This window comes from Halichoerus grypus, chromosome 15 (assembly GCF_964656455.1).
Source record: "Halichoerus grypus chromosome 15, mHalGry1.hap1.1, whole genome shotgun sequence".
Classification (NCBI taxonomy): Eukaryota; Metazoa; Chordata; class Mammalia; order Carnivora; family Phocidae; genus Halichoerus; species Halichoerus grypus.
The window spans coordinates 59,817,157-59,841,738 of record NC_135726.1 but is presented as its reverse complement, the minus strand read 5'-3'; the positions used below and the strand labels follow the sequence as shown (position 1 = coordinate 59,841,738).

The 24,582-nt window shown below is 47.3% G+C and overlaps 1 protein-coding gene and 1 long non-coding RNA gene across 2 annotated transcripts; one reads left to right on the top strand and one right to left on the bottom strand.

Annotated features, from left to right (window-relative positions):
- Window positions 1-404: 404 nt before the first annotated feature.
- On the bottom strand, window positions 405-14,345 carry LOC118535569 (uncharacterized). The gene is made up of 3 exons (XM_036091927.2): window positions 14,108-14,345; window positions 10,825-10,951; window positions 405-9,479 (listed from the first exon to the last, which is right to left on the bottom strand). Exons 1-3 carry the CDS (start codon window positions 14,138-14,140, stop codon window positions 8,083-8,085), a joined length of 1,557 nt encoding a protein of 518 aa, XP_035947820.1. The 5' UTR covers window positions 14,141-14,345; the 3' UTR covers window positions 405-8,082.
- Window positions 14,346-14,480: 135 nt separating this feature from the next.
- On the top strand, window positions 14,481-24,381 carry LOC144380258 (uncharacterized). Its single transcript, XR_013444247.1, has 3 exons — window positions 14,481-15,562; window positions 23,802-23,899; window positions 24,276-24,381. It is a non-coding gene; the product is annotated as an uncharacterized LOC144380258 (long non-coding RNA).
- Window positions 24,382-24,582: the final 201 nt, after the last annotated feature.

Sequence of the window (24,582 nt, the reverse complement as noted above, 5' to 3'; positions counted from 1 at the left end):
AAAAACTCCAGGGGAACCCAGTCCCGTGGAGAGTTCCCACACATTTGTGGAGTTTTATCTCCTAGAGGTCTACCTGGTTCTCACAGTGATTATCCCGTGATATTCTGTGATATCCTGTGACAGGAGAAAAATCTGTTATGCTTCCAGAGGCGAAAAGAAACCTTCTTCTTCTTTTTTAAATGTTATCTGTTTTTTATTTTATTTTATTTTAAGTAAGGTATGTCCCACATGGGGCTTGAACTCACAAGCCTGAGATTAAGAGCCTCATGCTCTACTGACTGAGCCAGCCAGACTCTCCAAAAGAAACCATTTTCAAATACCCCAAAGCACTGTTCTCTACAAAGTCTCCCTGCAGCAAACCTTATTTGTTTTGATTTGGGGCAAATTAATGCTCAGAGACTGAGTTTGTCTTTGCCAGCAATTTATTTCACATAAATTCATAGTGGGAATTTCACAAGGTAATAGCATACAAGATAATTTCTTAATAAGCCAATAAAGAAAATAACATCCAAATCAATGATAGATTAATCATACTATTGTAGCAGGCCTAAGAAGATGAAACGAATGAAGTCTAAATTTAGTTGAGGCAAAACTTTTTTTGAGTTGGTATTCTGCAGAGACAGTTTAGCTAAACCATAGCTGATGCCCAGCTGCCAGCCCAAAAGAAAAAGTCCCCTGTTGCCAGAACAAGTTCCTAGGGTATGATGATGCCAGTCTCAGTGTGCAAGAGGATCTCCTTCCGGGCCAGTGCAGGATTCCCCACTGCTGGCAGAAGAGTTGCCTTTACCACAGCAGGAGTTAATGCCCTAAGGTCTTTGAAGAGCTATTTAGATAAGCAAAGGGTTGCCTTGCCCAGACCCAACACTCTCAGATGGTCCTCACCAGCTCTCAGTAGCTTTGGTCTAAATGCCCCTTCACCATACTTGCTTCTTCATATGTTTTTACTGATAAGTTCCAGCAGGACCTCTCAGCAGCTGAGCTACGGAGTTCTTATTGGTGAAAACAGATGAGATGATGTCAAAACACTTCTAAAAACAGATTCATCTTTGTCATCAACAAATGGATCTAAATCATATTAAACCAATATGCACACTATTTAAGCAGAGCCTAACTTGCTCAGGTTTCCAGAGCCTAGGTGAACAGAAGGAAGGGAAACACCCAGCTCTGAGCCACTCATCTATCCTATCCCCACCAAGGTGGAGGGGACACTGACAAGGCTTGTGTGAAGTTCACAGTCCTGAAGCACAAACTCACTGAAAGACTGAGACCTATATGTCAATACATTTTTTTTTGATAAAAGAAAATAAAACTTTGGGGCGCCTGGGTGGCTCAGTCGGTTGAGCGTCTGCCTTCGGCTTGGGTCATGATCCCAGGGTCCTGGAATCGAGCCCCACATCGGGCTTCCTGCTCAGCAGAGAGCCTGCTTCTCCCTCTCCCTCTGCCTGCCTCTCTGCCTACTTGTACTCTCTCTCTATCTCTCTGTCAAATAAATAAATAAAATCTTAAAAAAAAAGAAAATAAAACTTTACACTACAAGCAAAACTTCTTAAGCTTACAAACTTTAAAAATTCACCCCTAAAGAACTCAAAGGTTAAAGAGGAAATTACAATGCAAAAGAAATCATAGTACTGTTCCAGTCATAAAACCAAACAAAACAAACTGATACCTAGTCATGGACATATAACAGTCCCCTTCTCCCCACACTTAACACCACGCAAATCTATACCAGTTCCAGTCACTGAGTACCCATAGGCCTTAAAACAAAATCACAAGGCATAATAAATGTAAAAGGTTTGCAGAGAGTGAGCAAGCCTTCAAACCAGACTCAGACAAGGCAGGGATGTGGAATTATGAGACTAGGAATTTAAAACAAATGTGATTAAGATGCTAAGGGCTGTACTGGATAAAGTAGACAGCATGCAAGAATAGGCATTGTACACCGAGAAGGGAATTCTAAAACAAATGTTGGAGATCAAAAACTGTAACAGAAATGAAGAATGCTTTGGTGGGCTTATCAGCAGACTGCACATAGCTAAGAAAAGAATCTGACTTGAAGTTCTCTCAGAAAAACCTGGGAAGGGCGCCTGGGTAGCTCAGTTGCTTAAGTGTCTGCCTTCGGCTCAGGTCATGATCCCAGGGTTGTGGGATCAGGTCCCTCGTCGGGCTCCCTGCTCAGCAGGGAGCCTGCTTCTCCCTCTGCCCGCCCCCCATGAAGAAATAAATAAAATCTTTAAAGGAAAAAGAAAAACCTGGGAAACTAGGAAAAAACAAATGGAAAGGCCTGAAAAAAGCAGACTCCACAACTGTGGAACAACCACAAAAGCTGTCAACTACAAATTATAGGAATAATAGAAGAAAGCAAGCAACAAAAGAAATTGAATAAATAATAACCCTCCAAAACAGAACCCAGCACCCTCAGGTGGTTTCAGAGGGTAGAGGCAGAGCGTAAGCCCCACCTCCTAAGAACCAACACTACCCTAACACCCAAACCAAACAAAGCAATGGCAAGTAAAGAAAACTTTAGACCCTATCTCTCATGAACACAGGTGCGAAAATCCTCACCGAGATGCCACCACACACCTATTAGAATGGCCAAACTCAAACACTGAAAACAGCATAAGTTGGTGAGGATGTGGGGACAACACCAACTCTCATTCCTTGCTGGTGAGAACAGTACAGCCACTTTGGAAGACGCTTTGGCAGTTTCTTACAAAACTAAACCTACTCTTACCATATCTGGCAACTGTGTTCCTTCGTATTTACCAAAGAAGTTGAAAACTTGGGGCCATGCAAAAATCTGCACGCAATTGTTTCTAGCAGCTTTATTCATAATTGCCAAAACTTGGAGGCAACCAAGATGTCTCCTTAGTGGGTGAATGGATAAACAGTGATACATGCAGACAATGTTCAGTTCTAAAAAGAAATGATCAAGCCATGAAAAGCCATGGAAGAACCTTAAGTGCATATTACTCAGTGAAAACAGCCAATCTAAAGAGGCTTCATACTGTATGATTCCAAGTATGTGGCATTCCAGAAAAAGCAAAGATATGGAGAGATTAAAAGGATCAGTGGTTCCCCAGTAATGAGTGAGCAAGCGAGTGATGATGGAATGGAATCAGAGGACTTTTAGGGCAGTGAAACAGTATCTATGTGATACTGTAATTATATGATTATGAATTTGCTAGACTCAGAATGTGCACACCTAATATGTGCAATGTACTCTGGGTGATAATGATTCTCAGTTATAACAAAGGTACCATTCTGGTGGGGGATGTTGATAATGGAGGAGGCGCGGCATGTGTGCAGGCAGGGGATATATGGGAGATAGCTACCTTCCTCTTCATTTTATTAACCTAAAACTGCCCTAAAAGAAAACAAAGTCCTTAAATCATATATATATATATATATATATATATATATATATACATATATACATATATGTATATATATAATTGGACCGCATTGGCCGAGCGTTAGTAAGCCTGGGTTTTACTTCCAATCCTGCCACTAACTAGCCCTGCAAGCAACTTCCCCTAGCTGGGCCCTAATTTAATTTTCAGCAAAGGGAGGAAGTGGGCCTTGGGATTTCTAAGCCTTTTTCGTGTTCCAACTTTCTGTAGTCAATACTAATTGTTTCTTTCTACTTTAAAGCTATAAAGGGCTATCTCAATCTTTGCAGGATTTATTAGATCAAATAAAATGGAATAATATGGACATATACAAAATAATAATGTCTATTTAAAAATATCAGAAAGGGGCACCTGGGTGGCTCAGTCGGTTGAGTCTGCTTTGGCTCAGGTCGTGATCCCAGGACCCTGGGATAGAGCCCCCCATTGGGCTCCCTGCTCCGCGTGGAGCCTACTTTTCCCTCTGCCCCTCCCCCCGCTCATGCTCTCTCTCAAATAAATAAATATTTAAAAAAATAAAAAGATCAGAAAGTTACAAGTTTTCAATATTTTTTAAACAGTTTAATTCAGGCATAATTGACTTAAGCTGCTAATATTTAAAACCCAACATTTTGTAATTTACATGCTTATGGTATTAAAAGTTTCCTTCTTTCCTTTGTAATTTATCCTCTTGCCAGAGGAAATTACTCAGAACAGGACATATTCTACCCTTTGTAATGGCATTTTCAAATATATTCCCAAAATGGAAAAGACTATTAGGAAATTGTTATTCTGTCATTATTTATCAGTCTATGGTCAATTTTTTCATCTACCCCCATGCACTTAGTGGTTTGTTTATGATCCCAAACATGATGTCATTCACACCTACCCCATTCAGAATGTGTTTATAAAATGGAAACACTCCTATATGACTCCAAAAACTTTTTTACAATAAAAATATTTGAAATTATGAAAAGTCATTTTAAGTGCTGGGTTTCATCAGCTGTGTTGGCTATTTAGCACAGATTGATTTCAATCAGGATGGGAAATTTAGCCATAGGCAAGTATTAGGTGAATCTTGCAAGTCATCTTTTTTTTTTAATTCAGTAGGCTCCATGCTCAACATGGGTCTTGAACTCATGACCCTGAGATCAAGAGTCCCATGCTCTACAGACTGAGCCAGCCAGCTGCCCTTCTTATGAGCCTTTTAATTAACCTATACATACCACTTACCACTTGTTGGTTTTTATTGTTCACTTGGTGAGGTTGCCAGGCCTTTTGTCTGTTAGAATTTGCTACAGTGTAGATGTGGCTTGTTGATTTGTTGATGCTCTGCCTCCCCCTACATTTCTTTTTTTTTTTAAGATTTTTTTTTTTTTTATTTAATTATTTGTCACAGAGAGAGAGAGAGCTCCTCACTGAGCAAGGAGCCCGATGCAGGACTTGATCCCAGGACCCTGGGATCATGACCTGAGCCAAAGGCCGACGCTTAACAACTGAGCCACCCAGGCGTCCCCCCACCTCCCCCTACATTTCTTGTACACTAGCTTTGCTCAACATCATGAACCATCAGGGAAATGCAACCAGGACCACAGTGAGATACTGCTACATTTTACTAAAAGGGTTCAAATTTTATTTTATTTTATTTTATTTTATTTTTTTAAAGATTTTATTTATTTATTTGACAGAGAGAGACACAGCGAAAGAGGGAACACAGGCAGGGGGAGTGGGAGAGGGAGAAGCAGGCTTCCCGCTAAGCAGGGAGCCCGATGCGGGGCTCAATCCCAGGACCCTGACATCATGACCTGAGCTGAAGGCAGACGCTCAACGACTGAGCCACCCAGGCGCCAAAAGGGTTCAAATTTTAAAAGACTAACCATACCCACTATTAGCAAAGATACCAGAGAACTGGAACTCTCATACACTGCTAGTAGGAATACAAAATGAATAATCATTTTCCAAGAAAATCTGGTGTCCTTTATGAGGTCATACCTTCACCTACACTATGACTCAAGTATTAACACAATAGAAAGGAACCATACCAACAGGAAGAACAGTATCCAAATTTTGCATTTTTTTTTAAAGAAAGGGTTTTAGTGATTATTGGGCTGGTTGCAATTCATTCATTCATTCATTTATATTTATTTATCCAGAAAGCATCAGTGCGCATGCTCAAGCAGGGCAGTGGGGGGCAGTTGTGGGGGAAGGATGGGGGGGAGAGAGAGAGAGAATGTTAAGCGGGCTCCACACCCAGGGCGGAGTCCGAAGCTGGGCTCACTGGGCTTGATCTCACAACCCTGAGATCATGACATGAGCTAAAATCAAGATTTCAAATGCTTAACCCAAGGGGCCACCCAGGTGCCCCTTCTGCAGCAGTTTTACTTGCAGCCCGCCAAATTGGAAACGATTAAAATATCCATAAACAGATGAATACATAAATAGTGCTATATCGATAGAACATACTTCTTGAAGATACAAACAATGAACTGCTCATATAAGCACCACAGAAAAATTTAAAAAAATGTCACATGAGGGGACACAAGAAAAAGGAGGATGAAACACTTTTAAGACTCCAATCATATAAATTCTAGAAAATGCAAACTCATCTACTATAATGAAAAGCAAGTCAATGGATGCCTCGAGGAGAGATTATTAAAGGACAAAAAGTAAATGTGGGGGTGATGGAAAGGTTTATTATCATGTTTGATGGCTCCATGGGTTTATGTGAAAGTCAAAATGTCAAATTGCACAATTTAATGATGGACATTGCATGTCATTTGTACCTTACTGAAACTTAAAAAAATATGGTTAAAATTAAGTCTGGATTCCCTGTGCTTCAGAAAATTAAGTTTGGCCACCATACTGACTCCACCATCTTCCTCCTCAGAAGGCATTTGCAAACATAGGTGAGCAGTGAAGGTATTCCGAGGTCATTCAACAGGGATCCTGCCGAGTCACAAGAGGCCTGTTGGCTGCACTACGGTCTCTCCCGTCTCTGTCCTTGCTGTGCCGCCATGCAAAACCGTGGCCTCTGATGAACAGCCCAGAGGGAACAAGGAATCCACAAAACCTTTAGATTATTTTTTTCTGACAGGCCCTCAGCTGCACAAGATACATCCTTGTGTAGGTCCTGAGAATATCTCTACCTGCTCATCCCTCACAGTCCTAGTGCCTAAACACTGTGCATGCCCTTTTCCAAGAGGTACATTCCAACTCGTTCACTGGTCTCCTGCACGCTCTATTAATTCAGGGTTTCTGTACCAACAATCATTCCCCTGGCCCTTATAATCTTAAAACCAGTGATGTTACTCTACAGAATTCAGGACATCAAAGCCCCTGGCTCTGCTGCTGGGTCTGGGGAAGAGATTTCCTTCACCAGCCCCGAGCACCATGCCATCAATATCCCCTGTGAACAAGAGAACAAGACCATGCCGCTCAGTAGCACTGAAGGTTGTCAAAACACCAACCAACAACTGCCCCCTCTTTGGGTTGAAACTCTGACCCCACACTTGGCATCCAAGTATAAATTAGGACCACAGAGCCCTACAGTCTTTCCTTAAAGGCTTTCAGCAGCCATGCAAACTAGGCCCAAACTGAAGAGTTATCTTCTGCCATCATACGGTCCCTTCTGAGGCACACAACTCTGTTCACCCCTTCATGCTCGCAAACACAGTTAATTTCAACACACACAGACACTGAACAGAATCCCCAAGATTATTGGTGGCTTAAACAATAAGATCTTTATTGTCATACAGCAAGAGCAACGGGAGGCAGACTGTTCCTTGGTTGGTGATTTGGAGGCTGGGAAATGCCATCACAGAGTCTCACAAGGACAATAACATCCCTGAAAAATGTCCACCTTTTTTTTTTTTTTAAGATTTTATTCATTTTTTGGCAGAGAGAGAGAGAGACAGCAAGAGAGGGAACACAAGCAGGGGGAGTGGGAGAGGGATAAGCCGGCTTCCCGCTGAGCAGGGAGCCCGACGCGGGGCTCGATCCCAGGACCCTGGGACCACGACCTGAGCTGAAGGCAGACGCTTAACGACTGAGCCACCCAGGCGCCCCTGTCGTCCACCTTTTCAAATCACCAGCAGTCCTGCAGGACAAAACTGGGTGAGATGCATGCCCTCTCCTCAGAGAGGAAAAACGGGGAAGGAGTAAGCGCTCAGGCTATTCATTAGTCACCCAGCAATTGCCCTGACACTGGGGTATGGCCCCTGGGCAGGTTCAAAGACTGCAAGGCAGCTGCCACATACCTGGGATTTATGCAGATGTTTGAATGTATGAGCTTCAACACAGGCAGATGGCACCTTGCTAAGGGATCTCCTCCCGTGTGGTTACATTCATCAATTAAATACCTGCACATTTAAGGTAGTTCTCCCATTTGAAATTTGTGAAGTCCTATGAGGTAAAGTCCTTCAGATGAAGGCTTTCTCATATTCACTGCATCTGTAAGGCCTTCCACTACCGTGAGTTCTCTGGAGAGCAATGAGGCTAGCCTTTGGTTAGCCATTTCCCACATTCTTCACATTCACAGGCCTTCATCTAAGGAGACACTGTGGTGTTTTAGGAGCTTGGACTCATAGGTAAAGAATATCCCACGTTCAAATACTCATAAAGCCGTTTTCAGTGTGAATATGTGAATGGTCATTGAAATGGAAGACAGAGGTGAGCGTTTCCCAAAGTCACTGTCCTCCTAAAGCCTTTCTCCAGAGTGCACTTTTCGGTGCTTAATGAGGCTAGAACTGTGGCTAAAGGATTTCCCACATTCGCTGCACTCGTAAGGTCTTTCTCCAGTGTGAATTCTCCTGTGTTTAATGAGACTGGAGTTTTGAGTAAAGGATTTCCCACATTCACTGCACTCATAAGGCCTTGATCCAGTATGTACTCTCTGGTGTTTGAGGAGACTGGAACTGTAAGTAAAGAATTTCCCACATTCGCTGCACTCATAAGGCCTTTCTCCAGTGTGAACTCTCCGATGTTGAAGCAGCGCGGAGCTTTGGCTAAAAGATTTCTCACATTCGCTGCACTTATAAGGCCTTTCTCCACTATGAACTCTACGGTGTTCAATGAGGCTGGAGTTTTGAGTAAAGGATTTTCCACATTCACTGCACTCATAGGGCCTTGATCCCGAGTGAACTCTCTGGTGTTTTATGAGACTGGAGTGGTAGGTAAAGAATTTCCCACATTCACTGCACTCGTAAGGCCTTTCTCCAGTGTGAACACTGCGGTGTTGGAGGAGCGCAGAGCTTTCGCTGAAGGATTTCCCACATTCACTACACTCATACGGCCGTTCTCCAGTGTGAATTCTCTGATGTTTAATGAGGTTAGACTTGTTACTAAATAATTTGCCACATTTGTCACACTCGTGAGGCCTTGCTCCAGTGTGAACTCTCTGGTGCTGAATGAGGCTAGAGCTCTGCCTGAAGGACTTCCCACATTCCCCACACTCATAAGGCTTTTCCCCAGTGTGCACTCTCCAGTGGTCATTGAGGCTGTAGCTTTTGCTAAAAGATTTCCCACATTCACTGCACATGAAGCATCTCTCTCTAGCGAGGTCTCTCTGGTGGTGAACAAGTGTGTGTCTGCAAGTGAAGTCCTTTGTGCCTTCTCCCCAGTTGCGTTGCGCTTTCCTTCCACGAGAGGATGCCCCGTACTCCGTCGTCCTGTGTGACTTCTCCCTGCTGTGTGTGGCCTGCTGCTGGAAGAATCTCGAGGTGGTCAAGATGTCCCTCACAACCTCCCCGCAGGAAAAGGGCTTCCCTGACACACACAATTTGTAGTCCTTCACAAAAGCAGCTCTGCCCATGTTGCTTCTGAAGCATTTCTCTCCAGTGTGCTCCTTCTGGTGCTGAAGGTTTGCATCAAAACACAACTGTTTCTCACATGCCCCAATCTTGTAGAGATTCTGTCTACAAAGCGTTGCCTGGTGCTCGGTGGAGAACAAAATGTCTCTCAAGTCGTGGCCACACACCTCACGAGGATGGGCCTTCTGGGGAGACACGACTGCCTTGAAAGTCCTGACCTGGGACACGCCTTGTACAGAAACCTTCTGCTCAGGTGCCTCCTCATCCTCCGCACCATGCCTACAACCTGAAAGCAAGAAATGCTGGTGAAGTGCATGCTGCCTTTGGTGGGAGGGGGCAGCTACTCTACGAGCTACAAATGTGTGTCTAAGAAACCCAGGAACCAGTGCTTGGGATTGTTTGCAGGCCCGGGGAGATGGCGCAGGTGGAGGATGGGGCTGCTTCGCAGTGGCAGGCTACAAGGAGCACAGAATGGGAGAGGCCTCATGAGGAGAAGGATGCAAGCACGTGGTGTGACACAGAGAAGAGAAATGGTCGCAATTCATTCCTCTGCAAACAACTTTCCAAAGGAACTTATCTCCTATGGACACACCTTTTCCGTGCAGAAGGGAGTGACAAGACCCAAGGAGATAGGACTGTAACCTGGCAGGTGGTATTCAGGACTGCTTAAGAACACGGGCACACCTCATGACGTACTATACAGCGGCCAATGTGCAAAGCACTGTAGGTGGAGTGGTGAGAAAAACGAGGGAGATGTGGATCCCAGAAATGTGAGGTTAACCTCAGGCCAGAAGTAAGAGTAGAAGCGACAAGTAACAGAGCTGACAAATCGGCAGAGTGCCAAGAAAGGGGAAGAGAAGACGGAAATGAAATGTGGCCCCTGGCATCACAATACCAGTCAAACAGAACAGGCTTCTGGTCTGATGTGAACACAGCACTGACATCATCTTCCTCCAGGTACCACTTTGCAGGGCCTGGCTTCCTCTGAGCCGTCGTGTTGTGCGTGGGTCAATGTCCCTACTGTGAACCGCCCTGGGCTCTCCAGTCCAACCCCACTCCCACAATCAGCAGTGCATGGCAACTTCATGATACAAGTGCTAAGGAAAAGAGAGGACAGATGAGCCGCCATCGGTATCCCAGAGCGACTCAGCACATGACAGCCCATGGCAGAGAGAACTAAAAAGTTCCCAGAGAGGTCGGGAAGAGGGTCTCATGACGACAGCCCATGGTCCACAGATGTAGTAACTTTGTCACAGACAGCAGGTCCTGGCGCAGGGAGGCACAGGGAAGCCTCAGTAGAGAAAGGAAGCAGACGTGGAGCATGCAGATATCTTGCATCGAGACAAAGTCACCCAGTCAGGGAGAGGGCAAGTAAGGGGCTATCCATTAGGTTCACTGCAAGACTCCTGACCCTGATTCCTTCCTTGAAAGTCAGCAGGAAGGCTGGTGTTGGGGCTGCTCAAGGAAGGAGGGCAGTGCACTGACCTCAGCCTCACCAACCACAGCACCTACCCCAGGAACTGGGGAAGGAAGCAGTGCTCGTGGTCCCTATGTAAAGACAGACTGCTCCTGGGGACAAAGGGAAGGGCAGAGACTAGCTCAGGGCACGGGGGTGGGGTTGAGGGTCTTACCCAAGGAGGTTATAAGTGCCAAGTTCTCCAGCATCACATCCTGGTACAGACATCTCTGAGCCTCATCAAGGAGACCCCATTCCTCCCAGGAGAAGTACACGGCCACGTCTTCAAAGGTCACCCTGCCCTGGCAGGATGGGGACAGATGAAACCACAAAAAGCCCCTCTCCCAAGAACCCATATCCCTTTTCCCACCCACATCTACCCTATGCCCATCCTCCCCCCGAGCTCCCCAACCGAGAGGAGAAACCAGGCCCCAGTGCCTGGGTGCCACGGCACCACTGTCTCCTCGTGGCCCACCGATCGCAGGGTCCCGCTGACACAAGAAGAGGCAGGTGGACAAGTATATCTAAGTTGTGGACCTGGCATAGAGGGATGTTCCTGGCCATCCAGGTTATTCTGCTGAAAACCAGGGCCCTGGCGTCTATCAGGCATACTCCCTCTCCAAGGACACATCATTCTTGAGACTGGATCCCACAGCCACATGCCTGTGGTCACCACACCTCACTGTCCCACACCACAGAAACCTCCCTGGCCTCCCCACATGTTACTGGTATTTGAATCACCTCCGCTTCACCCCACTGGGGAGGGCGCGAGTCCCATCTTAGGGTTATGGGGATGGCTAAACACAGAACACCTAACACTGGACAGATGAGATGGATAGCACTTTAGTAATCACAGATATTCACAGCCTGGAGAGGAGGACACCACACCCCACACAGGCCCACATGGGGGTGGCACCCTGAAAAAGAGGGAACGACCAGGAGCTGTAGGATGCACGCTTCATAGGATCAAGAGGGTGAGGTGCCTCCCGGTTCCTGTAAGAGGATGTGTAACTCCGTGGGCTGGTAGGGCACTGAAACCCATACAAAGGGAAAAGCAGGAAATGCACCTTTGATGAGAAGGTGGTTTGATTAGGAGACCTTCCCAACAGCAGAAGAGTGGGAGGAGATCTTCCACTCGGGCCAGGAGTTCCTCCACCTTCCACCAGACAAGGTTCTCCTCCACCTGTGCTGCACTTGTTGTCCCCTCAGCAGTCACCGTCTTCCTCTGTCCCCCTGACCCTCATTCAAGGCAAGGCTCCTTGGTGGCCTACCCCAGGCTTAGGGTCTCTCACGGGTGATGACATCAGCACGTCACACACGACCTTATTCCTCCAGGATGAAGCACCCCAGGTCCTACCAAAGTCCTCACAAAACCCTGGTGGAGTTCCGAGTGGAGAAGCGCCACCAGCACAGGCCGGAGTGTCACCATCTCGCCTTAAGTACTCCTGAACTTCGGGATCCCTCTCATGTCTACTCTTGCGCTGGAAACCTTGGCCACTGCCCGAGTATCCTGTCCCCGACGCGCTCTCCCTCCGTGGCCACCCACATCCGTCATCTGTGAAGTCACACCGTCACCTACGTATCCAGTCCTGGTCCCCCTTCCTCCCACAACTTTCTGGCACCATAACCAGCTTTACCACCGTAACCAGAGACTGTCCCTCCAACTGTGACCCACAGCTCACTCACCGGGGCCCACACAGTGGCCGTGATGTATTTAGGCGGCTCCCTTCTGAGGCCCTCCCCAGGTTTCCAGACGTGCGTGTGTGGCTGCTCACCTAATCATCAGTCCGTGCTCCCCAGAACGTCTCCCAGCATCACTCAAACCAACTTCCTCATCTCAGTCATGGAGCTTCCGTTCCTACAGCTGCTGGGAACTAAAACCCCAGAGATATCCCTGAATCCTCCCTTCCGCCTGTCTCGGTCCACATTAGGAAGTCAGTGGTCACTTCTTTAAAACACCTACCAGAATCCAGTGGCACCCAAGCCAGCACGGTGGTCCGATAACCCTCACCTCGACTACGACGGCGGCCGCCACCGCGGTCTTCCTGCCCCTCCCTCAGCCCACGGTCCGTACTCACGCCCAGCAGGACGGAGCCCGCCAGCACCTCGGGGACATCACGCAGCTGCTCCCGGCGCGCCCCCGTCACCGCCACAGGACACCCCCGACTTCCCAGGCAGCCGTCCCCGTCCTGGCCGCGGTCCCCCCGCAAGAAAGGAGAACGGCGGCTTCCGAACAGCCCGCCGAGCGGTGACAGGCACCGCCCGCCCCGCCACGAGCTCCCGGAATAACCGTGCGCACACCGGCTGCCCGAAACGCAGCCCCGCACAGAGCGCTCGGCACGGCTTGGGGTTTCTCCAGGGTCTGCGGACCCGAGACCTGGGGGTGGCACTGAAGAGTCCCGGACACGGAACGCAGGAGACGGGCGGGTGGGGGCCGGTCAGGGCCGCCGAGGGCTGCGCCTCCTCCACTCGTTCGTGTGGGTTCCGTCGGCGCGGCTGCGGCGGCGGGAAATGGGGAGAGTGCAGCCCTGGACCGACAGGCCCACGGCGGGGTCCCCGGACTCGGCTGCCTGTAGCCTCGCCCGGCCCCGAAGACCACGACCCGCCGGCCGGCAGCTCCAGCTCCGTGCTCAGTGCCCAGCCTCGGCCGAGGACGCGCCCCTCACCCGGAGCCCGCTCCCGCACGCCGGCGCTCGCACACCGGGGCCTGGGCCGCAGGGGTCTGGGTGGGGGGACGGCGGGAGGGCCCGGGGACGAGCGCTCACCTGAGCCGGGGCCCTGCGCTCGGGCCTTCGGGGTCTGGGTGGGGGGACGGCGGGAGGGCCCGGGGACGAGCGCTCACCTGAGCCGGGGCCCTGCGCTCGGGCCTTCGGGGTCTGGGTGGGGGGACGGCGGGAGGGCCCGGGGACGAGCGCTCACCTGAGCCGGGGCCCTGCGCTCGGGCCTTCGGGGTCTGGGTGGGGGGACGGCGGGAGGGCCCGGGGACGAGCGCTCACCTGAGCCGGGGCCCTGCGCTCGGGCCTTCGGGGTCTGGGTGGGGGGACGGCGGGAGGGCCGGGGGACGAGCGCTCACCTGAGCCGGGGCCCTGCGCTCGGGCCTTCGGGGTCTGGGTGGGGGGACGGCGGGAGGGCCGGGGGACGAGCGCTCACCTGAGCCGGGGCCCCGCGCTCGGGCCTTCGGGGTCTGGGTGGGGGGACGGCGGGAGGGCCCGGGGACGAGCGCTCACCTGAGCCGGGGCCCCGCGCTCGGGCCTTCGGGGTCTGGGTGGGGGGACGGCGGGAGGGCCGGGGGACGAGCGCTCACCTGAGCCGGGGCCCTGCGCTCGGGCCTTCGGGGTCTGGGTGGGGGGACGGCGGGAGGGCCGGGGGACGAGCGCTCACCTGAGCCGGCGCCCCGCGCTCGGGCCTTCGGGGTCTGGGTGGGGGGACGGCGGGAGGGCCCGGGGACGAGCGCTCACCTGAGCCGGGGCCCTGCGCGCGGCCGCCGCCATCGGACTGCGGGAGCGGAGCGGACCCCGGGCCGGTGGTCTTTCCCGGCCTCGGCGCGGGGCACCCGGGCGGCGTCACCGAATCCCGGACCCGCAGCCGTGCAGCAGGGCCAGCGCCCCCTCTCGCCCCCCCTCGGTCGTGTCAAGTCGCTACGGTTGCAGAACGGTTTTACTTGGCGAGCAAACCTAAGCGCCGCTATCACGGCGGCCTTGAGGAGGCAGCCGGAAGTCCCGCCTGCGCGGTCCGGCCCCAGGCGGAAGAGCCTCTTCTGAGGCTCTCATTGGACAGCGACGCTGCCGCTCGACTCCGGGCATTCTGGGCAGAGTAGTCCCCACAGTCCCAGAGTTAGGGCCCGCCTGCCGGGAAGGTCCACGGTCCTGTTGGAATGGAGCACGGATAAGGCCGATTCTGTGGGATTCGCTTCCTCTTTGACATAATGTAATCATATTTTTGCGCAGTGCTCTCTGCAGCTGATCACCCAAGTGTTCGGAGAAATTTCAGACCCAGCGAAGCTCAGCATACTCCCGGAGACTAAGAATATTGTTTGGATGCTCCCAAAGGCTACAAACCAAATAAACACATCATTCCATAGAGTCTTTCAGACACTGATGTGTCCACGCCTAGTGGAAGCTAATAATTAGTGTCAGTGTCTCATCTTGGTCCCACTGATGACTGTGTCACCCCTGAACAATAGGCAGGTGGGCAGACAGAGGGCACCTAAGCTCTGGACCTCCCTTGCATGGCCACAACACCCCCTCTTTCCAGGCGATGCTTCTAGGGTTCCCCAGATCGCCTCTCCCAGACGCCACCGTCCATGGGCTGGCTGTGAGGGCCCAGGGTCGTAAGTTCACACTCCCTCTCCACATGCACATCACTCTTTCTGCCACACCTCTCACAACCGCACTCCCACAGCCACAGCCCCTTCCTGTCCTACATCATAGTCATCTCCTCGGCCTCTCTAACTGTTACTCAGCATACGTTGCCCTGAAAATGCTTGCCACATTCAAACAGGACCAAGTAGTGTCCTAGACTCTGATTGCCCCACTGACAGAGGCAGCCTTGGGTCCTACGATGAAGTCCTCCCTCCCTGTTCCTGCTTCAACATCATTACCAAGCATCAGATCAGATTTCAGGTACCAATGGCTCTGCTGCGGGTGTGCTGCACCTGTTACCTCACCAGCCTTCGGCGTCCGTGGATGGAGCAGGGCGGGAGAGGAGGGGGCACCTGGGCCCGCCGCTCCTGGCCTGGCCTGGAGTCAATCACCTCGATCCTTACCCAGCGTTTCGGAGCCTCTGATGCCATGGAGAAGACCTGGAGGAGAATGGGGGAAGTCCTGCGCTAACATCATTCCCAGGCACGGAAATGCCCCTCTCCCGGGCTTTTACTGGAGCAACTCAGCGGTCCTCGGAGCAGCGTTTTCAGGGTAATTACTGCAGGGGCCTGCTGCAAGGGATGTCCTTAGTGTCACGTGCGGGAGAAGAGGTCTTGGGCACCATGAGGGGTGCTGGAAATTGTAGAGATTTCAAGGCGGAGGGCTGGGGACTTGGTGCCTTCTTAGGAGGCGCACAGGCGTAGTGCAGGGGAATCGTGTCCACACCTCATCACTTTTCTGTGTAGACATATAAGGGAGGAAAATGTTTTCCGCTACCCATCCTAAGTTCTCTCCTCAGGCTTTTATAACAAAAGACGTTAACGAGAGAAGAACATAAATTTATTAACATGTATATCTCATACGTACATGACAGAGAGTCTGGGTTGAATAACTCAAAGGCATGGGTTTGTATTCAGTCTTCTATATCATCTTCAGCAATGGAACAGTACAATATTAGAGAAGTAGCAAGACAAGGGAAAAGTACCCGAGTCTCTAGGAGTGGCATATTGTGGGAAGGCAAACATGGGAAGCTAATGTGAGATAAAGGATAGTTAGTAAATTGTGTTATGTAAATTCCTATGGTGCTGTCGCCAGGCTGATAAGGTCTAAGTTTGTCTTTGGTGATTAATTTTAGTCCTAGTAAATTTCTGTCCAGCTTTTAGGCAAATAAGCGGAAAGTAGAGTGTTTTTCTTGTTTTTGCTGCTTCTTAACTGCCTTTAGTTCAAAATAATTCTGTGTTGAGTGATAATGTGGAGTTATGTGAAGAGGACCTCTAGTTTCACTGATGGAATCAGATCTTCACAAAGGACCAAATAAATGATGAAGAGAATGGCAGATACCCCTAGAGATCCTGAAAAAAAGCAAAAGCAAAACAGAGGGAAGACACTAGACTTTAGGGCTACTTTAAACAGGGCAACCCCAGAAGGGCTCTAAGAGAAGGGAATACTGGAGTGAGTCTAGAATGAAGTGAGGGAGGGAGCCATGGGGACAACAAATGAATAAAATACTTAAGTCTTGACAGTGATTAGCACTACAACAAGAGAACACAGGGCCTCTTGACCATTTACATCCAAAAGGACACATCATTTCTGCAATTATCATAGCCAAATAATTTAATGGACTCACTTTCCAAAATTAAGTAATTACCTTAAACAGGAAAATAGATTGTTATATATTTGTTTTGTGTAATTTCAAATCTAACTGTTTATGACTAAGCGAAGTTGTTGCTCCAGCCCTTGGCACACAGTGCACAAATACCCAGTTAGCCTGAAAGCAGACTGCGCCTGTGCGTAGTAGCTAGCATAGAGCATGGGTAATGATATGTAGAGTTCTCGGAAATCCATGCCTATTCCCAGAACCCCACTTGAATAGTCCACACCCAAATTATAGCCACCCTTAAGAATCAGAGCCCCAGGGCGCCTGGGTGGCTCAGATGGTTAAGCGTCTGCCTTCGGCTCAGGTCATGATCCCAGGGTCCTGGAATCGAGTCCCGCATCGGGCTCCCTGCTCCTTGGGAGCCTGCTTCTCCCTCTGCTTCTCTCTCTCTCTCTGTCTCTCATGAATAAATAAATAAAAATCTTTAAAAAAAAAAAGAATCAGAGCCCCATATGCACCTGGCAAGACTCAGATCCTCCTGAGCGCAAATGCACTCAATATCAATTGGAGTGTGTACTTTCACGTTGCAATAAAGCTTTTCAGTTATATTTTACCCTGACTCATTCTTGAATTCTTTCTAGTGGGGAAATCAAGAACCTGGCACCAGCTGGTGGTTGAGGTCTCAGGGCCCGAGAACTCCCCTAGTTTCCAGTATGACACCCAGGGAGGGAGATTGTTAATATTCCCATTCTATACTTAAGAAAATAGACAGCAAGGGCAGTAAGGAGACTTGCTTCAGGTCACAGCCCTGGAGAAGGGCCCAGGTAGAATGCACATTGAGGTCTCTGGTCTCTGCAGCTCTGCTTTTCTCTGCGGTTCCCTCCATGCAGATGACACAGGGTTAATGGGATTCTGAGAAGCTACGCTTCATACTTCCACACTGTATCCCATTGGATTCCTGAAGTGGGAACCTCCCCATATAATCTCTGGCCTGGATCCAGTACTTTAGGTTCGGAGTGACCCTCCAAGGTCCCCAGACTCAACATCAGGGAGGGAAAAAGATGAAGTGTCCAGGAAAAACCCTCCTCTATACTGAAGCACTAAATACATGGGGGTGGGAGTGGAGGTCTAGTTGAAGAGGGCCTGGGAAACCCTCCACTCCTCTGTGCTTATCTGTCAGTGCCACTGTTGCCACAGGATCTTGTGGTCAGAGAGGGTCATGAGAGGTGGCAACGCCTCAGCAGAATCCAACCCAGGTCCTACAAAAGGATAGAGATTCGTTTCTTTCTCCTTACTCCCCTTCCCTGCTTACTCTCAAAGAGCAGCCTCTTTGGGTCACAATACAAAAGGAGATGGGATGACTCAAAAATTTTGTCCCAGGGGTGCCTGGGTGGCTCAGTCATTAAGCATCTGCCTTTGGCTCAGGTCATGATCCCAGGGTCCTGGGATCGAGTCCCGCATCGGGCTCCCCGCTTGGCAAGAGGCCTGCTTCTCCCTCTCCCACTCCCCCTGCTTGTGTTCCCTCTCTCGCTGTGTCTCTCTCTGTCAAATAAATAAATAAAATCTTTTTAAAAAAATTTTGTCCCAAACAGCCAGAAGGATGGATTTTCTATGGGCTATTTTAAGACTGTGTGTAGAGGAGATTTGGAGGAACTGTCAGGACTTAAAAATATATATATTTCATTTTAGATATCTATTAGACCATGAGGTAGAATTTCAATACAACTAAGAAATAGGGAGAAGATATGGAAACAAATTTTAAAACTCTATTTAGATTAGATAAGTTTTATTTTATTTTTTCTCCTTTTTTCTTTTGTCTTTTATTTTTCTTTTTTTCTTCCCCACCCCTTTTCCTTCTTTTCACCCTTTTCCCCAAAAGCTTACAGTACTCAGTATTACCAGGTAGTTTCCCATGCAAGTCCTACCAGGATGGTCCTAAAACAGGATGGGCCCTGCTTAGCTTCCAAGATCAGATGAAATGGGGCAAATTCAGGGCAATATGACCTTAGATTAGGTCTATTTTCTTTTTTTAGATTTTATTTATTTGATAGAGAGAGACAGCGAGAGAGGGAACACAAGCAGGAGGAGTGGGAGAGGGAGAAGCAGGCTTCCCACTGAGCAGGGAACCCGACGTGGGGCTCATCCCAGGACCCTGGGACCATGACCCGAGCTGAAGGCAGACGCCTAACGACTGAGCCACCCAGGCACCCAGGTCTATTTTCAATAATAGCAGAAACAAACTGCAGTCTTTCATGGTAAGTGATGTGATTTGAAAATATAAGTATTATATTTAATGACATTCTAATAAAAATGTTAAAATTTCTAAAGGTCATCTGCTAATTGCAGAAATACAAAAATTTCAAAAAATAAAACTAAGTGCAATGAAGAAAACTTGCCCCCTGATTGTAAACTCTATCAACCACAGGTTATTAGGGAGCCCAAGAACAAGCCATGTTTAGGAGTAGATGTCAGATAATTTCTAGGAATTGATATATGATAAAAGTTGTTAATTAGTTGGGAAATGATTTTTTTAAATGAGGGTATTAAAATATTTGGAGATTTCACTGAAAACATTAAGGGGAAATTTCAGCTCCCATCTTAGAACTTAATATAAAGTAAAAACATTTTTAGGGGCGCTGGGTGGCACAGTTGGTAAAGTTTCTGACTCTTGGTTTTGGCTCAAGGTGGTGAGATCGAGCCCCTTGTCAGGCTCCATACTCAGTGCAGAGTCTGCTTGAGATTCTCTCTCCCTCTCTCCCTGCCCCTCCCATTCACGCTCTCTCTCTCTCTCTCAAATAAATAAATCTTTTTTTTAAGATTTTATTTATTTATTTGACAGAGAGAGACACAGTGAGAGTGGGAACACAAGCAGGGGGAGTGGGAGAGGGAGAAGCAGGCTGGGATCATGACCAGAGCCGAAGGCAGACACTTAATAACTGAGCCACCCAGGCGCCCCTCAAATAAATAAATCTTTAAAAAACATTTTTAGCTCTCATCTTAGAAGTAGTAAATAAGAGTTCAAACATGAAGAAAGGCAAGTCTCTAATATAAATATAGTAGAGTAGATTTTTACAATCTTGGACTGGATAATTCATCATTAAGTGTGACTAGGAAGGCTTAAATTTTACTTGGCATACTCAAATCCATAAGAGTAAAAATTTACTTAAAGGTGGAATATAACACAATATAACAAAAAAATTGAAAATAAAAATGTAAAAAAATTTATGTGTGCGTATGTAATGGACTGTGCCAATCTCAATGCTGTCACTAATCACATTGGTTAAAGAACAAGTAAGACAGGCAATGTATGTGAATGGTAATTATTAGAGGAAAAATAATGATGAACACATGTAAAATTTCTCAGAAATGATCAAAACACTAATTAGATTTACAATAACATTGTATGTTTCAAATACAACATATAGTCATTTACTGAAATTCGTTTTTTGGGGGGTGGGGGAGCGAAGCAAAGTTTATTGAGTAATAGTACAAAGCTCCCAAAGAGGGAGGGGACCTAAAAGGATTGCCCTACTGAAATTTTATTAAGGGTTAATTTCCTCTGAAAGAAATTGTGCATAAACATTCTCGTCTAAAAAAAGAAACAATAATTCACCATTTATAACCTACAATTTGCAGTACTAAAAGTGGCCAGAAATTTTAAAGATGTTTGAAAACATTCAGAGAACAGAATACATAAATATGCATATGCTACAATTACATAATCTTGTGTTATTGTCCTTTTAAAACTCAGTAACATTTTAAGGAACTGTTTTTCCAGGATATTAAATTTAGAAATATTTAAAACAAAGCACTGGGGGTTTCTTGCTCTTATATTTCAGTTATTTTCAGTATATTATACATAATAAATAACCAAAATAAAGAAAGAGACTCTCTCTTTTGATAAATAACCATAGGAACAGAATTGCAAATATGGCAGAACATATCCCACATATCCTTCTACATACCATGCATATTGACTAGTAAGTTTTTTTAAAACAAATGGAGCCAGTGAATTAATTCAACAAACAGGTTAGGTAAAGGCGAGTCAATGGATATTTTACTGAATGTTTGTAACTAAGGGGGAAATGTGTCCAGTGGATCTTCACTAATTTAGAAGTGTTCATTCTCTTGGGTTGGGAGGTTGGAGGGAGAAGTGGGTAAGTGTGTCAGAGGGAACTGTTAAAAAAAGAAACAAGAGGGCATTACCTTGATCCCTAAACTAGACAAAGACTCCACCAAAAAAGGAGAATGACAGACCAATATCCCTGATGAACATGGATGCAAAAATTCTCACCAAAATAATAGCCAATAGGATTCAACAGTACATTAAAAGGGTTATTCACCACGACCAAGTGGGATTTATTCCTGGGCTGCAAGGGTGGTTCAACATCTGCAAATCAATCAATGTGATACACTATATTAATAAAAGAAAGGACAAGAACCATATGGTCCTCTCAATAGATGCAGAAAAAGCATTTGACAAAGTACAGCAAGCACCCTTTCTTGATTAAAACTCTTCACAGTGTAGGGATAGAGGAAACATACCTCAATATCATAAAAGCCATATACGAAAAGCCCACAGCGAATATTATTCTCAATGGGGAAAAGCTCTCGGTTTTTCCCGAGGTTCCTAAGGTCAGGAACACGGCAGGGATGTCCACTCTCACCACTGCTGTTCAACATAGTACTAGAAGTCCTAGCCTCAGCAATCAGACAACAAAAAGAAATAAAAGGCATCCAAATAGGCAAAGAAGAAGTCAAACTCTCACTCTTTGCAGATGACACGATACTCTATGTGGAAAACCCAAAAGACTCCAGCCCCAAATTTGCTAGAACTCATACAGGAACCCAGCAAAGTGGCAGGCTATAAAATCAATGCACAGAAATCAGTTGCATTTCCATACACTAACAATGAGACAGAAGAAAGAGAAATTAAGGAGTCGATCCCATTTACAATTGCACCCCAAACCGTAAGATACCTAGGAATGAATCTAACCAAAGAAGCAAAGGATCTGTACTCAGAAAACTATAGAACACTCATGAAGGAAACTGAGGAAGACACAAAGAAATGGAAAAACGTTCCATGCTCATGGATTGGAAGAACAAATATTGCTAAAATGTCTATGCTACCTAGAGCGATCTATACATTTCAGTGCAATCCTATCAAAACACCATCAGCTTTTTCCACAGAGATGGAACAAATCATCCTAAAATTCGTATGGAACCAGAAAAGATCACAGATAGCCAAAGGAATGTTGAAAAAGAAAACCAAAGTGGGTGGCATCACAATTCTGGACTTCAAGCTCTATTACAAAGCTGTCATCATTAAGACAGTATGGTACTGGCACAAAAACAGACAGACAGATCAATGGAACAGAACAGAGAACCCAGAAATGGACCCTCAACTCTAGGGTCAACTAATCTTCGACAAAGCAGGAAAGAACATCCAATGGAAAAAAGACAGTCTCCTCAACAAACGGTGTTGGGAAAATTGGACAGCCACATGCAGAAGAATGAAACTGGACCACTTCCTCACACCATACCCCAAAAATAGACTCAAAATGGATGAAACACCTAAATGTGAGACAGGAATCCATCAAAATCCTAGAGGATTTGCCTAGAGGCACCTCTGTGACCTCGGCCGCAGCAACTTCTTGCTAGACACGTCTCCAAAGGCAAGGGAAACAAAGGCAAAAATGAAGTATTGGGACTTGGTCAAGATAAAAAGCTTTTGCAGGCAAAGGAAATAGTTGACAAAACCAAAAGATAACCGACAGAATGGGAGAAGATATTTGCAAATATCTTATCAGATGAAGGGCTAGTATCCAAAATCTATCTATCTGCTAGTAACTTCCTTGTCCCACACCTTCTGCCTATAAAAGTTTTCCATTTTGTACAGCTCTTTGGAGCTCCTTTCTATTTACTTGATGGGATGCTGTCTGATTCATGAATTGTTGAATAAAGCCAGTAAGATCTTTAAAACTTACTCAGTTGAATTTTGTTATTTAACAGATCAAAAACCTTAAATGTGTACACAAATGATTTTGTTTAATATTTTATAAACCCATTTAGGATTGAAATGAGACATTTAAGAAATCATGAGTGGAATGAAATATATAATAGACTGGAACAGTGAAGCAAAATAAAAGGGGAAGGGAAAGTGTAGGACTAAGTTAGAAATGAAACATAGAATGAATTGAAATAAAGACAGAGAAATCAGTAGATGTGGTGTGGAAATTAATAGTTTATTTGATTCATTCATTATTCATCATCAAATAGTTTATTTGATTCATTCATCATTCATCATCATCATTCATAATGATGTTACCAGACTTGGGTCCTTGGACCCAACGACAGTAGAAATGAGGCTGGACCCACAATTTAATGGCAGTCAAGGCTTTATTGGGGCACCAGCTGCAGCTGAAGGGAGATACAGCCACAAAAAAGGTGTCAGACTGGCTCCCGGAACAATAGCCAGGGAAAGTTTTAGAGAACCTGAGGTGGGAAAGGAGTGATGTGTAAGCATGTGGGGTGGGGAAATACAGGGATTTGGGAGCACAGGCGCAGTTCACAGAACATGCTTCTTCATACATTCTGTTTCATTTGCGTGTTAAGTCTCCACCTCTGGGAGTGATTTTTAGCATTGTAATGAGGGGGAAAGTTGGTGAAAGGTCAAATTTGGCATCCATCACGTCTCATACTAGTTTGAACAGGTCTGAGATTGCTCTTTGGCTGGTGCTTTGCTCTGCAAGGAAAATGATAACAGCCAGCAGGAGGTGTCCTGGGTGCTTGCCTCCAGAACCCCCACTAGGCCAGGGTCTTAGGAAACCCCCACCACGTTTCTGGGGTTCACAGAAGGCCCCTCGCTGGAGTTGCCTCTGGCCACGGGCCCTTATCAGCCCCTCTGGGGCACTCTGAAGTCACATGCCCCCTTCCACTTTGCTGAGGGCCCCCCACTCATATTTTCAGGGGAACCTAGTGCTGATAGGCTCTCTTGAGGATTATCTCATTTAACAGCCCGAAAACCATACTGTGTGGAGGGACTGTTATTCCACTTTTCAAAGGAGAGATCTATCTCTCAGAGAGGGCAAGGGACTTCCACAAGGCTGCACAGCTGTTATGCGGCTGAGCTGGGAATGGTTAGGCTACACCGTGCTGGACCTACTCACCTTGTTCCCTTCTGTTCTTCTCCAGCGGAAATTGCCCAGGACTCGGACCAGGACGCCCAGACACCTCACCTGCCAGACTGTCCATGGAGCCTGGGACCAAGTAACCCCACCCGACATCTCCACGTGAGGCTCTCCACATCATCAGTGTCACCATACACCATCCTGCCCCCTTACCACCATTGCCAATAATTCCTCCCCAAGGAGGGAGGAAGCCTAAATATGGCTTCTGGGTGACCCCTCCACTCTGTGCCCCCATACTGAGCTGTCACCCAGTTATCACCATCACTATTATGGTGTGAGGCCCTGAAGGACTGAGAGTAGCCACTGAGACCCTCACATATCCCTGCCCGCAGCTCTTGCAGGAGACCTTAGTGCTTACAGCTCTTCCTCACCATTGTTAGTAAATTGCAAATTGTTCAAACAATGGCTACTAACCTGCTAGAAATTTCCCATCCCTCCTGTAAAGCCCATAAACCTCCCACCTTCCTCTCCTAACCAGACCAAGGCTTCTCGGCCCTGGGGGCAAGTATTTCTGTGTAAAGACTTCTCGGTTCCAGCTGGTTTCCCCCACCACGTGCCGGTCTTCAAACCTGTGTGAGCCTCCAGGCTGTACCAAGGTGTGCACCCAACACCCATCCCCCTCATCACACTTGGTCCTTGGGGACTGTGCAGTTCTGTGTGTTGTTTGGGTGTCCCTATGACATCCCTGTCTCAGGAGTCTCTGTATTTGTGCATTTGTGTTGCCAGGCTATGGTGAGGTCTGGAAGGGTCCCCAGCGCAGGAGCTTCTGTCCCCATGGACAGCCT